The sequence below is a fragment of the Talpa europaea genome (genome assembly GCF_964194135.1).
Source record: "Talpa europaea genome assembly, chromosome: 7".
NCBI classification, from domain to species: domain Eukaryota; kingdom Metazoa; phylum Chordata; class Mammalia; order Eulipotyphla; family Talpidae; genus Talpa; species Talpa europaea.
In genome coordinates this window covers 50963974-50978731 of record NC_140074.1, presented here as the reverse complement: position 1 = coordinate 50978731, position 14758 = coordinate 50963974, and the positions used below count along the sequence as shown (strand labels likewise).

General features: G+C 35.6%; 1 protein-coding gene across 2 annotated transcripts in view; it reads right to left on the bottom strand.

Annotated features, from left to right (window-relative positions):
- Nucleotides 1–6251: 6251 nt before the first annotated feature.
- NAA35 (N-alpha-acetyltransferase 35, NatC auxiliary subunit) overlaps nucleotides 6252–14758 on the bottom strand; it is a gene marked incomplete at both ends in the record, with an annotated part of 74424 nt that continues 65917 nt past the window's right edge. For both annotated transcript variants that reach the window (XM_084239185.1, XM_084239186.1), the window contains 6 exons: nucleotides 6252–6311; nucleotides 7119–7199; nucleotides 8427–8549; nucleotides 8921–9061; nucleotides 10528–10595; nucleotides 11240–11376. In XM_084239185.1, coding sequence (XP_084095311.1) covers nucleotides 6252–6311; nucleotides 7119–7199; nucleotides 8427–8549; nucleotides 8921–9061; nucleotides 10528–10595; nucleotides 11240–11376 — 610 coding nt within the window. The remainder of the gene's footprint in view (nucleotides 6312–7118; nucleotides 7200–8426; nucleotides 8550–8920; nucleotides 9062–10527; nucleotides 10596–11239; nucleotides 11377–14758) is intronic.

Sequence of the window (14758 nt, the reverse complement as noted above, 5' to 3'; positions counted from 1 at the left end):
TAAATTTACTTGATCAACATGAATAGAGGAATCACACTGAATGAATCAAACTGGAATCAGATACTTCATGTTAGGTCTAAACAGAGATCACTACAAAATATTCATGAGGGGTTGAATACTGTGAAAAGTACCAAGTAAAAAAAATATATATCTAAGGATGATAATTGTGGAGTTTTAGTATGTACTTATCTAGGAAAACTGTCTTTTTTAGGCAGTTTTTGGGGGATACTTTTTAAATGTTTATATTTCACAATTTGTCAAAATTATTTGGCTAATAGGTGTTTCATGAGAAGATCAAGACAAAAAGAGGAAGTTCAAGTATGGTTACAGTGGCGCTTGATTATTTTGGAATATAACTTTTGTTTTTTTAAACAAAGTGTAGGAAGTCTTTCTTCTTAGAGAACGCCTCTTACCTCTCCCTGGAGTCATTTCTTCACATGCTGTGCAGAGTGGCTGGTACCAGCTAATTATTTATTCTCCCAGGTTAGCACTGAATAATTTTATTGATAAGCTTACTCCAGCTGTGACAGTCATTGGCCCAGAGTACTGACAGTCAGCAAAAACATCACTAGGAACAGTTTCAAATGAGTCTAAATACAAAAGTGTTTTGTGCAAGAATTTTGTTAAAAAAAAAAAAAGATTGCTTGTATAATAATACTTGTCATTAATGGACTAAACAGTTTTAAATGATTTGTAATTTGAACACTTGTGATCTATACTTATTTTGCTTAATTGTGTGGGCAAAAGCAGATCTTTTGGAATGACTTCTTATTACTAAGAAAAGCCACTAGTGGATTAGACTTTTGACACAATTGGGGCCAAAGTAGAGCTAAACCCAGGTATCTGGCAGAACAGAGAGAGGGCAGTAGAGCACGGTGGAGGGGAGGTTAATGGTGACAAACCACCTTACTCTACTACTAGAGGAAGATGGTGGATGTTGACAGGGATATACAGTGTTACAAATTTGGGAAGTTTAGAAAGTCAAGAGAAATGCAACAGTTAAGTCTCAGCTTGTAGCAAATTAGATTTGAAAACCAAATATTAATGTTAATTTGAAAATGACTAATCATAATTCACACTGACAAAAGTGACATCAGGTTTGACTTCAGCTGGTTTTTATTTAAGGTAAACTGCTCTTGCCAGTTTTGTGAATGACTGTCAAAGTCACATTGACTTTCAGTGGGGCACAGTTTAGCATGTTTGAAGTCCTTGCATTTGAGATGCAGGGATCTCTGATCACTTGGTATAACCGCCTCCTTTCAGAGAACCAGGACCCAGAGAATTCATGGAGCTTAAATGCATGCCAGATAGCTGGAATACCTGGTCTCTCACCTCGGGCCAGGGAGGGTGAAGTGGGGGAGGTGGAGGACCGACACACATGGACTCACTCTGCCCTGGCAATCATGGAATGCAGGTTCTGGTTTTTATTTAGGTTAAGATCTCTAACCTGAACGTTCTTCATGTATAAAATCCTTTAACCTAACCACTAAGATTAAACTTTTCCACCCAGGAAAGCCCACTGAAGAAGGGTATTATAAAAGTAGCTTTATTATATTACTTAAAGCTGTGTTCAACCTCCCTCTCTGTCTCATGGTCTTAGGGTTGATTTTCCCCTCTTGCTTTCTTGGTAAAGCCTAATAGTAAAACACCAAGTTTAATCAGTGTGCATAGTTACCAAGAAATAAAATACTGCTAGTTCAGCTTTTAAAACTGCTTTCATCCCCTATTCTGTCTCTAAAGAATCAACTTAAATTGTGGATTAAGGATAGTGGTTTGTCTTATTAAACCTCATGTGGAATATCAGTATAAATAAATAGCAACCAGATGATTTCATTTTCATGTACAGAGTCACGAAAAGGCCACTGATTCAGGAAGTATATACTTTGAGCTACTTCTCTAGGCAGACATGATTTATTACCATTAGTCTCCCTTAGGGGCACAGGTGCCTATTCCAAGGCAACTGTTTAGTCGTAATTATTTAAAAGGGAAAAACAAAACAAAACAAAACACAAAACTTGTGTAATAAACATTAAGTAGATATCAAACCCTGACCTTGGTCTTTTCATCCACAATCAAATAAATAGCTATGCTAATTTTTTAGGTATAAAACTAATTTCACACCTTTGTTTATATTTTCAAATGGGGTGCAGACTGACAGGAGTGATGATTCATTTGTCATAATCCTGGATTAGGTTTTATGAACAATCACTGCAATTTTTTATTTTGTGTGATGGAACTTGAGAAAAAAACTATTACCTGTTATAAATCAGCATGCTGCCATTAAATCGCTAAATTAATAGCATGGTTGTTTTAATTGGCAGTAGCTGGTTAGCTATTCACAGTAAAACCTGAAACGGTGGAAAAGAATTGTGAATTCAGGGTCATCTAAGGTCCAGAAAAACCTACTCCCAAAATTACAGACTGTAGTTTATACAACATTCAACTTCTAAGATGCCTTTGAAATGAATTTTAGAAATACAAATTTTCCATTTATGATGGGTTATATTAACACTTTTTCATATGGTTAGCTTAGACTGTGCATACTCATTAATATCAAAGTTGGAGAAAGCTTAATTATATGTATAAATGTCTGTAGGTTTATGTGCTATCCCTCAGTTCAGAGGGCAGCATTTTCTTAAAATGTACTAAGTCACTGCCCCTTAAAAACAGGTTTGTAAAATGTATACATTTATGGGTTACTTAAAATAGGTGTTTTCCTATTGCACTTTAAGAAAAAAATGGGAAAAAAAAAAAAAAGAAATGTTTCCATCCTTGTTGGTGTGCCTGGGAAAGTTAAATGATTTGATTTGAAATATTTTCATCTTTAAATGAGATATAAAATTCAGATGAGCTTTTTTATAAACCAGGGCCCTGACCAGTTGAGACAAATGCTTGATACTCATTTTACCCCTTAGAATTATACTTCCTAAAAATCCTGAGTTGAGTGACAATGGCCATACCTGGTTTGTACAACTTTATATCCCTCTACAGAGATCCTAAGACTGATGGGTATTAGAAATTTAAAGTCAAAATAAGTAAATGTGACTCATCAGAGGTATGGTCCTACAGAACCTAATTTTCCATGTAACTGAAGTCTTGCCCTTTAAAAAACTTTTAGAAATAGAGTTAGATTTAGCCTTTTTAGAATCAATGTTAAATATATGGAAATTAGGATGTAAACTCAGTTTTAATAAATAAATCATCTTTGAGGAAGAGTTCCTGATGCTGCTTGTTTTATACTAATTTGTCTCTTAAAGCTGAAGTGAAATGACAGAACCTGCAGGGTGATACATCACATCTGTCTTTATCTAGAACGGAAATGCTTATCTAAGTGGTTTTCACTCTCTAAAAAAGCTACTGCATTAAAATCAGTTAACATCTGAATATTATTTAAGGTAGTTCTGTGACCTGGAGCAGCAGTATACAGCTGCTGTTTTGTTTTTTTTTTTTCTTCTGTGAAGGACAATCTTGTTATATAACACTCAGGATCCTTTCTCTAGGATTTTGAAATAGGCTCATTTAAAAGGTTATTCTAGGAGTCATCAGAACAAAATAAAGCACCACATTTTCCTTGAAGCTTGGCTCAATGTTTGAATTTTTAAACCTTATTTTCTCTCCCCAAACTACTTTCTCTGGTCTTGTCTGCTTTTTACTTTGCCTGAGAAGACTAACAGATATAACTTGACCCCATCATCCTTGCATCAAACTCTTTAATGGTACCCACCAACACATAAGATAAAGTCCAAATTCTTTAACCTGGCTCCCCAAATTCTGGCCTTCCCCTAATCTCTCAATCTTAGTTCTCCAAAATCCCTTTTCCTGCTCCACACTTAAGTCAAACTGCCTCCCTTTCACCTCTAGATCTGTACATGTCTATTTACCTGCTAAGGCCCCGTTACAGCTAATGCTGCTTTATTAACCTTTGAGGCTCCACGGTGCCCCAAATGGTGACTTTCTCCATGTACCTTTAGGTGGTTCTCCTACACCAGCATACTGTATTTTTCTCAGTTTTTAAATACCTGTTTGCTTTCCTGCATTCTTCATAAGGTTATAAATTCTGTGAAAAGAGACTGTCTTATTTCTCCCATTGTTTTTTAGGTTCTTGCATGGCAGATTTTTTTAAAAGTTCTAAAAGCAACTTCAATTTTCTGATTAGGGAACCTGCAGTTAAAAAAATACTGAAGTTACTAAAGAAAAACACATTTCTTTCAATGAATACAATAAATATTTTGTCTTTCAGTTGATGACTCATAGGAAGACTCTCGCTCTTAGGAAGATCTACTCCTAAAAAACAGCCCAGACATTTTCAAATTAGGTTGAATCCTTGCTACCTCAATTATTTTCCTTTATATTAGCTGACCCATAAAAGCCATGTCATGTTTAAAAATGCCAGAGTGAGCCAGCCCATCATTTAGCAGAGCCCCTGAGGCAAGGATCCACTTTAAATCTTGCCTCAGTTTCTCAGTTGTTTGCTAAATGTTGCTGCTCTTTCTTATATTCTCGTTTTTTCTTTTAACTATTCTATTTTCTGTTTCCTATCATTTCTTTGCTTTTTTTAGAGTTTCCAGAAATTACCAACAAATAAATTAAGCAGATAACTACAGGTGTGTCCTTTATCTTTATCTCCCCATAGCTTAGGTGGCTATTGTACAAGCTATTTTTTTTTGTTGTTGTTGTTGTTGTTGCTAACACTTCTAGGTTCTGTGTCTATTGGCTGTTTCTGGATAACACAAATTTAAGCACTTTTGGAAAAGTAGCCCTGAGAAGAAAGAAGTCAGGAAAATTTTTAACCTATAACAAGCACCACCGTATCAGGCAAGATTCAGTCAGATTAGCTGCTTTAAAATAGTTCCAGAAAGGGCCTCCCAGGTGGTGCAGCGGGTTAAGCGCATCACTGTGAAGTTGTCCGCAGCCTCTGCAGCACTGGTTCAATTCCAGGCTGGCCAGGGAGATACCCACATGGCACGGTAGACCTCTCCTGTCTCACCCGCTGCTCCCCTCAGCAGTGTATTTCAGTCAGTCGGCCTGTTCTGCTCCCTGCTCTGCCTCTGGTGAATTCTCTCACCCTCTCACGCCTCTGGCCTGTACCCCAGTGCTTATATAAATAAATCTTAAAAAAAAAAAGTTCCAGAAATAAAGTTTTAATATCACCTTTGTATTTATAAAGGTGTCAAATCAGAGTTAAAGCTTGGAACCCCTTTTACCATACATCAGATATAAAAGAATGTTAGTCTTAGGCCAAGCCACAAAAGCCAATTTTAGTCACAGTGTATGTAGCTTATTTTGCTACTACTACTGCCCCTTAAGGAGGACAAAAGAGAAGTCCCCAGAGGTCTGGACAGTTGACATGGCAGCATGAAACAGAGGAGCAGAGCAGAGACAAGAGGACAATGAGCAGCAAAAAAAAAAAAGGGTGGGGTCTTTTGGCACTGGGCACGTGGAGAGAATCTATTTTTAAATCTGGAGAACCCCCCAGATTTAAAGCAGATTTTAAATCTGGAAAAGACCCCATTTGAAAATGTTTCCTGTGTTAAGCTGACTATGAACTAGTAAACAAAAAAGAATATGTCACATTTAAACCTAGCCTAAAAATTAACAATCTACATTCTTACCTTTTGAACGTCACTAGCAAATGTCTTCTAAAAGTGCCAAAAATAACATGTTTTCTAAAAACATCTATATTCTCTTACAAGTATATAAATTAAGATGTCATAACATAAAATCACAATCTTCATGTAGTCTCCTCACAAAAAATCCTTTTAAATGTATTTTGCCAAAATCCCATAAAAGAATTTTACTAGACTCCTTGATTTGAAACCTTTTTGGATAATTTGTGTGTGAACTACTCAAATGTTAAAGAGTAAACACCTTTAGTTGGCAACATGTACCAACAAAGTACTATTGTTTTTTATCTCCAGTAGTGCATTTTTGTCAAGAAATTTATTAACCTTTACAAACACTATTTTCACTCATTCATAAAAAATGATTTATGATTAAATCTGTAATAATAAAACCATATAACGTTCAGCAATGCATTCAGTAAGACCAGTTTCATCCATGGAACATAATAAACCACTTTAAAACAGCAGTTTTCATTCACACCATGTAAGGCTGTCAAATTAAAAGTATTCCTTATAATGGGCTGTTATCCAAGAAATCCATTTCACTTCATGTTGTGGTAAGACATGGGAGGATCCTCTAAGAGTAGAATCTAAAAAGTAGTGCCTACCCATTTATGATCACAGTCTCTTTCAAACAAGTTTCACAACAGGAAAATATTTGTGAGCAGAGAAGTCAAATTCAGGAGGAACCTGTGAAGAAAACCTGACAGTCAATTATGTATCTACAAATATTCAGACAGTAAACAAAGACATTTTATTTTAGAGCTTTTCATTCTGAGAGGGAAGGTATAGCACAAAAGAGATTAAAAATTGGCTTAATGACAAAAAACATTGTTAGGAAGGAACCTGAAGAGGAAAAATAATTAGCTTATCACTAGGTTTACGAAAGTCATTAGAAAACATGCTCATCAGTTGTCCATTTTCAGAGAACAGTTGAAAAGGAAAATGGACTTAAATTACAGGAAAGAGGGTCATGGTTCAGCAAACTTTTTTAGTTTCAAGGTCATTGATATTACTAAGCAATACAGTGAGTCACTGGAAAAACAAGGCAGGAGAAAAAGAAGATGAATTACCGAAAAGGATTGGTACATATAATGGGAAAATGCCATAAAAAATGCCTCAGTTCCATAATGCAGAACTTCTGTGAATGGTGATATAGCACTGATGATATAACAACTTTATCAAGGGAAACTTACAGAATCTTCCATTTCCTGAGCCATGAAAAAAGGTCTAACTGTTATAGTCTTCATGTTTCTAAAAGCATAAACTTTTTTTGATACACTTTCGTTTTGATCGCATGTCATTCAGTAATTCATAAGTCAAAAAGCAGATTTTAGAAATTTTAAGTCAGCAAAATATAAATTTCAAAGCAAAATGACAAGTTCTGGTGAATTTATTTTCTGTTGCTGAACTTGATGTTTTATGAGTGCTTTTTTGGGGGGTAATATGCCATCTTTTTGAAAGGGAAAAAAACAACTTTTATAATAATGTACTTACCTTAGATTCCTTTTTGTGTCCTCCTGCCAATAACTTCATAACCACGAAATTGGGTTTGGCGACCTTTAAAATTCTGTTGACCTATGAAATGACCATCAAATATAAAATTCATAGTCAAAATGCTTTTATATTATAGATACAAATAGTTACGTTGTACAATGTGTTAAATAAAGGTACTTCAAAGACATAAATAAAAATCATACTTTTATTCCTGTTCCCCAAGCCACTTAGTAGTACCCCCTACCAAGGAGTAAATATCATTATTATTAGTAACCCTTATAAACATACATATAGTCATCCGTGGCTCCTTGAGGTTGAAGTGGTAGTATACTATATATGCTGTCTAGTACTTGCCTTTTAAACTTCTTATATCCTGAGGATAGTCCATTATAGTACATAAAGATCTTTCTTGCCCTTTTAAAGACTGCATAGTATTCTACTGTATAATGTATAATTTAATGGTTTCCTACTAAAGGACACTAAAGTTGTTTTTTGCTATCAGTAACCCTGCTGAAATGAATACTCATATACATCCATTACTTTTCCACACTTGTCACATGCGCACATATATCTATACAATAAATCTCAAGAAGAACTGCTGGTCCTAAACAATTGTGACTTTTGACTGATACTACTAAATTACCTTTCTGTGGATGCTGTATCAAGATGTACTCCCTGAAATGGTCTGTGTGTTACAGGTAACTCTCATTAACAGAATAAATGCATTACAATAAAATTAGGTATACACTAGTAAATTGTGAAAATAACAAAAATCTGAAGCCATTAGCTATTTTTATAAGTTTTTAGCTCTGCAGAATATCACAAAATCTTCAAAACTTTATTTCAAAGTTTTTATTTTAAATGGTCTTTAAACAGTCAAGTGAAATAAGGTGGTTTTACTTGTGATAACTGACAGATTCTTTTTCACATTTTAGATTTAAGTAATTATGTTTCAATAGTGAACTACAAATTAAAAGTAAAAAAATTTAAATGCTAACATTTCTGAGCTATGGCTCAATCTGAATTTTATTCCTTTTCTCCGTAATTACTTCATGGTCACAAGTCTTAATTTCTCTTTGCATTCATTTCTAAATTTACACAAAGGAGGTATTTATACCACCTCTTTATTAAATAATATAAAGTCTGACAAAATTAGGTTAGTAAAGTCATTTGAAATCTTTGCCAGAAACAGGACAGGCTTAATTTATTAATAGTATGAAATTTATTTTTATAATCACAGCCATCCAATAGTAAAATATATACGTCTACCAAGTTTTTTCTCTAGAATTACTGGGACTGCCATCTTACCTCATGGTCTGGGTTTGGGATATTTTCCAGTATCATTTTTGCTTGCTGGAAGTGCTTACTAGCTGCCACATACAGTTCTGGAGACTGAGGAGGAGGGTTATATTTATTGAGGTCAGACATCTCCTAAAAGGAGGTAAATATTATTATTCAGAACATGTTTATTAACAAGAAAAGCTCTAGTTTCTTTTGCAATTAAAGAATTTTATATTATCCATTCATTGATCCTGTATCCTCATTTTTCCCTATGTAATATTCAATATTTTATCTTCACATTACAAATTATTCTCATACTTAAATAACTGTTAATATTAGTAAATCCAAACAAAGTCAAATAATTTTCACACTATTTAAAACTGTTATTTTATGACCTTACCCCATTGATCTAGTAATAGCTTGATTTGACTGCCTTAACAAAATGACTATGTACCAATGCCACCTCTCTTAAGAGGGTGTAGGACGAAATATTTTATAATTATTTCAATGAACAGGTTCACCTTAAACTGCAGATAGTGCACTGGTGGTGGTGTCATTACACTGTTGAATGGAGCAAATCTGTGCTCATATCGAACTTGTTCACTGTCAAGTTCAAACTTAGGTTTTCGTACTTTGCCATCCATGTCAAATGCTACCATGGTCTAAGGAAAAAAAGAGGACAAAGTTGCCATCAATATGAAAAAGGAAACATCCTTATTAAATCAGAATAGAAAACAAGAAATGGCTATTTACACATAGCTAAAACAATTTGTGGCTCAGAAATCAGAACTGAGAAGAGAAAAATTGACCTTGCTTATTCTTTGCTATGACATGTACCAACTTTTATACAAAAAATTTTCAAGTTGCAATTTTTATATATGATCTTTCCAAGTGAAATCATACCACATGTATATGATTCTTCTAAGCGCATGCTTTTGTAATAGCTTTGAAATCATCAAGTAAAAGATTCAGAAAAAACTAATATATAATTTTTATAAGCATAGGTCCTGTTTTTCAAATAGAAGTGCATGTTCTATTCGTATACTTTAATATAAATTCTCACATTGTTTTTTGAATTGCCTAGTACAACTGAAGGTACTCATAACTCTGCAAAGTGTTTGCTTTTGCTTAAGCCACTCATTGTGGAGCCCACCCCCTCCCTAGTGTACACTTAAATAAACTAAACTCTGTCTCTTCAAGAAATTTTTCCTGATCATTAATCTTCTGTATTCTTATTACATGTGTCACACATATGTCACCTGACCTGTCATTAAATAGGCTCTTGAGAGAAGGATCACATCTGATTAGACTGCAATCTACTCAGGAAAAGGTATCTGACACTCAGCAAGGTTCGAATATTTGTTAAAAAAATTAAAATGGGGTCCTTCCTGGTGGCGCAGGCGGTTGAGTGCCACACTGTGAAGCTGTCCGCAGCCTCTGCAGCGCAGGTTCAATCCTGGCCGGCAGGAGAGAATACCACATGGCACGGCAGACCTCTCCTGTCTCGCCGACTGTTCCCCTCAGCAGTGTATTTCATCAGTCTGCCTGTTCTGTTCCCCACTCTGTCTCTGGTGAATCCTCTCGCCAACCACATCTCTGGCCTGTACCCCAGTTCTTGTATGCATAAATAAATAAATCTTAAAAAAAAAAAAAAAAAAAAAAAACCAAAATGGGGCCTCCCGGTGGCACAGGGTTGTTAAAGACAGTGCTATCAGGATATTGCCAGTCACTGCAGCACGAGTTCAATTACCCAGCTGGCCAGGGAGGTGACCCACAATGCACAGCAGACCTCTCCTGTCTTGTCCACTGCTCCCCTCAGCAATGTATTTCAGTAGATCCACCTGTTCTGCTCCCCACTCTATCACTGGTGAATCTTCTCACCACTACCAGTCTCCCAACCCTCCCCCTGCCCACCAGTCCCCGCACTTCTGGCTTATACCTCAGCTCTTGTATGCATAAGTAAACAAATGAATCTTAAAAAAAAAATTAAATCAACAACTAGACTGGGGAAAAGGGCAATTTTCAAGCAGATGATTTAGAATCCAGAAAGAATGACAGAAGAGTTTGTGCTAAACTACACAGGAGCAACAAAGTTAAAAAGCAAAAAAGGTCATTTTCAACAACTTACTTTGAACATTCCAGCACACATGTTCTGATATGCCTGACTCATTGTGATCTCTCGGCTCAGTGGGCGAACTATAATTAAAAAGAAAATCATTCGTAGTCTTTTTCCCCTCCTCTGTATAGTTCCACCTAGTTTACTAAATTAAAATTTCAGTTCCTACAGGTTATGAATATAGTCATTTAATGACCCACCAAATTGCTGAAATCCCAAGAAAATATAAAGTAATATTTTTAACAATTGTAGCAATATCTGTAACCTTTGGACTGATTAACAGAGCCTTCCCTTTGAAACATTTCTTTCCCCGCATGATGCTTTGGTGGTACCTGTGATCTCTTTCTGTGATGGTTGTAACAACAACTCCAGATCTACCTCCTGAACTGTCAGCCTTCTATTAAAAGGAGATCATAGATTCCCCTTCTGTCTTCTTCCTTAACCCATCCTCTTTTTGTGCTTCATGTAACTGTTGCTTCTTTTCCTAACAGTCATCTGACACATGGAGTAATAAAGGAGTAAAAGAAAAGGAGCCAAAAAGGCCTGTTATCACTAATATCAGTTACTACATTATACTCTCTGAAGAGATAATGGGTGAGAATTAAAATGTAGTAACTAATTTACCCGTTACAATGCACAGGTAGCTCTCCATGTATTTAGCTGTAGAAATTAAAGTGCACATCAATGTTATTTATTTCTTAAATTTAAAAATAATCCATAGCACCTTTCTTCTTTTTCTTTGTTTTTTTACTGCTACGGCCTTTCTGCTGCTCTTCCATTATCCTTTCCTCTGCCATTTGAGAGCCATCCGCACGACTTAATGTTGACATCAACCATGCATAAAGGAATTCAGAGAGATACCTTCAAAGATACAAATATTAATACCTTCAAAGATACAAATATTAAAACACAGATGTCTCAATGAGATAACTTTATCAGTACATGTATTAGTAATAATAGGTATTTTTAATAACACTTTAAGTCTTAAAAAAACAACAACAACAACAACAAAAACCCAGGGGCCTCCCTGGTGGCGCAGGCGGTTGAGCGCCAGACTGTGAAGCTGTCCGCAGCCTCTGCAGCATGGGTTTGATCCCGGCTGGCTGGGCGAGAATCCCACATGGCGAAGCAGACCTCTCCAGTCTCACCCACTGCTCCCCTCAGCAGTGTATTTCATCAGTTTGCCTGTTCTGTTCCCTGCTCTGTCTCTGGTGAATCCTCTCACCCTCCCACACATCTGGCCTGTGCCTGGTTCTTGTATAAAGATAAATAAATCTTTAGGGAAAAAAAAACAAAACCCAGATTATCCAATTAATTGATAATGTGAGCTCTCAAAAGAAATGAACATTACAAATGATTAACTCCCTTGTTGCCATATATGCTGCTGTAAAATACTGAAAATTTGTTTTATTTCCTATAATAATATGTATTTTTAAACCTTTCAGATTTCCTGATAAATATGTGTAAATCAAAGGATAGCTCATTAAATTGGTTTTGCTATGTCAGGACACATTTTGACTCAACCTACTAAATATTTTAGTCTCCTGTTAATTATAAAAAAAGTAAACACAGAACAGAGAAAACACCATGCATTCTGCAAAATCATTATAAAAATTTAAGAACATTCAGGCTTATTTTATTTACTTGTGTTTATTCCATAAATGGAATGTGAAACTGGTTACTCCACCAGACACTAATTTTTCATAAGTTTAACGAAAATTACATTCTTCTAAGCCAGAAAAGCAGTTCAAATTTAGGATTATGAACAAATATACTTTATATATGTTCAATAAAAAAAATTATGAACCACTACTACATAAAGTAAAAAAGACTTAAAAGAAAATTTTTTGATTTATAAGAAAATTTATGGTTAAGTTTGTATATATAATGCATATTCCCAAAATATCCCTAAAAGTTATGATGTAGGTTATAATATTAAAACACATGCAAAAAGATAAAGCAAAACAAAAGCTAGTCAAAAAGTACATGTGGTATGACTTAGGTACTGTATGCAAAAGCTAAAGTGAGAACTATGCTCCCTGGCAGTTACAGCATACTGGCCAATATGATTTTACTTGGTTAAAAAAATGCATAAGCCAGAAGGAAAAAAAATATCGGATGGTTTCATTTACAGGAGGAATATAGGGGAACCAAATAAGGGATCAGGAAAAAGAAGTTATAATAAATAAAAAAACAAAATTAACAGGCAACTATAAATCAGAGACATTCTGCAGGGGAGGGGGAAGGAGAGGAATCGGAAGAAGGGAGGGAGAAACACAAGGGATGGTGCACGGGTGAATTGGTGGTAGGAATTATGACAGGGACTACACCTGAGTGGAGAAAGCATACATTCTATAAAAAAGAAGAATGAAGTAATAAATACATTTTAAAAAGCATGTAATTTCATATGGAAAGAAAAGTAAATCCCGGAAATAAATTTTTAAAAAATATTTATTGTTGTATCCTTTTTACAAGATACAAATGAATTTTTTCCATCACAATACAAAATCTGAAGGTTTATATCTTGACTTAGAGGAATTCTTTTCTTTTTTTTTAAAGATTTATTTTTATTTATACAAGCACCGGGTACAGTCAGAAGCGCGGGAGGGTGAAAGAATTCACCAGAGCCAGAGCAGGGAGCAGAACAGGCAGAAGGACCGAAGTACACTAATGAGGGGAGCAGCGGGCGGCAGGAGAGGTCTGCGCGCCATGTGGGACCCTCGCCTGGTGGCTGCAGAGGCTACAGGCAGCTTCGCAGCCAAACGCTCAACCGCTGCACCACCGGGGAGGCCCAACTTATAGGATTTCTTTATGGAAATAATGCTCTCTTCTACCTTCTAATTATCTAACCCAAGGACAGATGAGTATAGGGATAGTTGGCATGATTCAAGCCTTTCTTCTCAAATATCAGATATCTAAATGAATTTTTATTAAGAGCTTTATAAAAATTAATAGACAGCCATATCTAAGAAATCAGATTACTGATATTCCCTACCCCTGGTTCTCAAATTGTGATTTCTGGTCTAGCAGTAACAGCACCAGGAGAACTAGTGATCAGTGTAAATGATTGGTTCTACCCTAGACCTACAAAACCAGTAACTCTAGGGACCCAAGTTGTGTGCTAATGTTCTTTTCTAAGTCACGATGCATGCTAAAGTTTACAAATCACTATTTTCTACTGTTTATATACTTTACTGATCATGCTCAGCAACAAGATGATCCTGCAAAGAAGCAGGATCCCAATCGGTAGTTTTAAAACTAAAAATCAGTTAACATTAACATGAAAACAGATCACAGGGGTAATTACAGGCAGAAATAAAACTACTTTCATTACCAAGTAATGAAACTGCTTAGTATATGAAGTATTTATCTGAATATTCTTTATTTGCTGAAATAAAATTTCAATTATTTAAGCTTAGTGAAGTAAGAGAAAGACAAACACCATGTTGATGTCACTTGTATGCTTTATATAGAGAAAATAGATGAATTAAATGAAACAAAAACAAACTTTTGGGGGGCCTCCCCGGTGGCGCAGTGGTTGAGTGCTGGGTTGCGAAGCTGCCCAGAGCCTCTGCAGCGCCAGTTCGATCCCCGGCCACCGGGTGAGGGTCCCACATGGCGAGCACACCTCTCCTGCCGCCCGCTACTCCACTCAGCAGTGTGTTTCATCAGTCTGCCTGCTCTGCTCTCCACTCTGACTCTGGTGAATTTTCTTACCCTCCCACGCTTCTGACTGTACCCAGTGCTTGTATAAATAAATAAATAAATCTTAAAAAACCAAAAAAACAAAAACCAAACTTTTGGAATATAAGACCAACTAGTGGTTGCTAGATGGGAAAGGGGAAGGTGCTGAGCTAATTGGGAAAAAGGGGACAAGGTGTGGCAGAACAGAGTTAGACTTTTAGCAGTAAGCTTAATGTAGTATGTATACATGCTAATTCTCAATGATGCATATCTGAAACTTATGTGTTATAATACAATATTACTTTAATTAAAATATAACAATTCTTTGTGCCAAAAGCATATAAAAATTATAAGTAACAGAAAAGATTCCAGTCAGCTGTCTCAAACTACAAAGAACGTGAACTCATGTTCGAGTGTCCACTTGAGTTAATAACAAAATGTATTATCCTAAGTAGCTGTGGCAAAATATGAATGTGGGAATATACTAAATATGATTCTCATATTACTATAGCTGATGCTCAAATTAAATTTTCATAGCTAAGCATTATCTACTAATGCT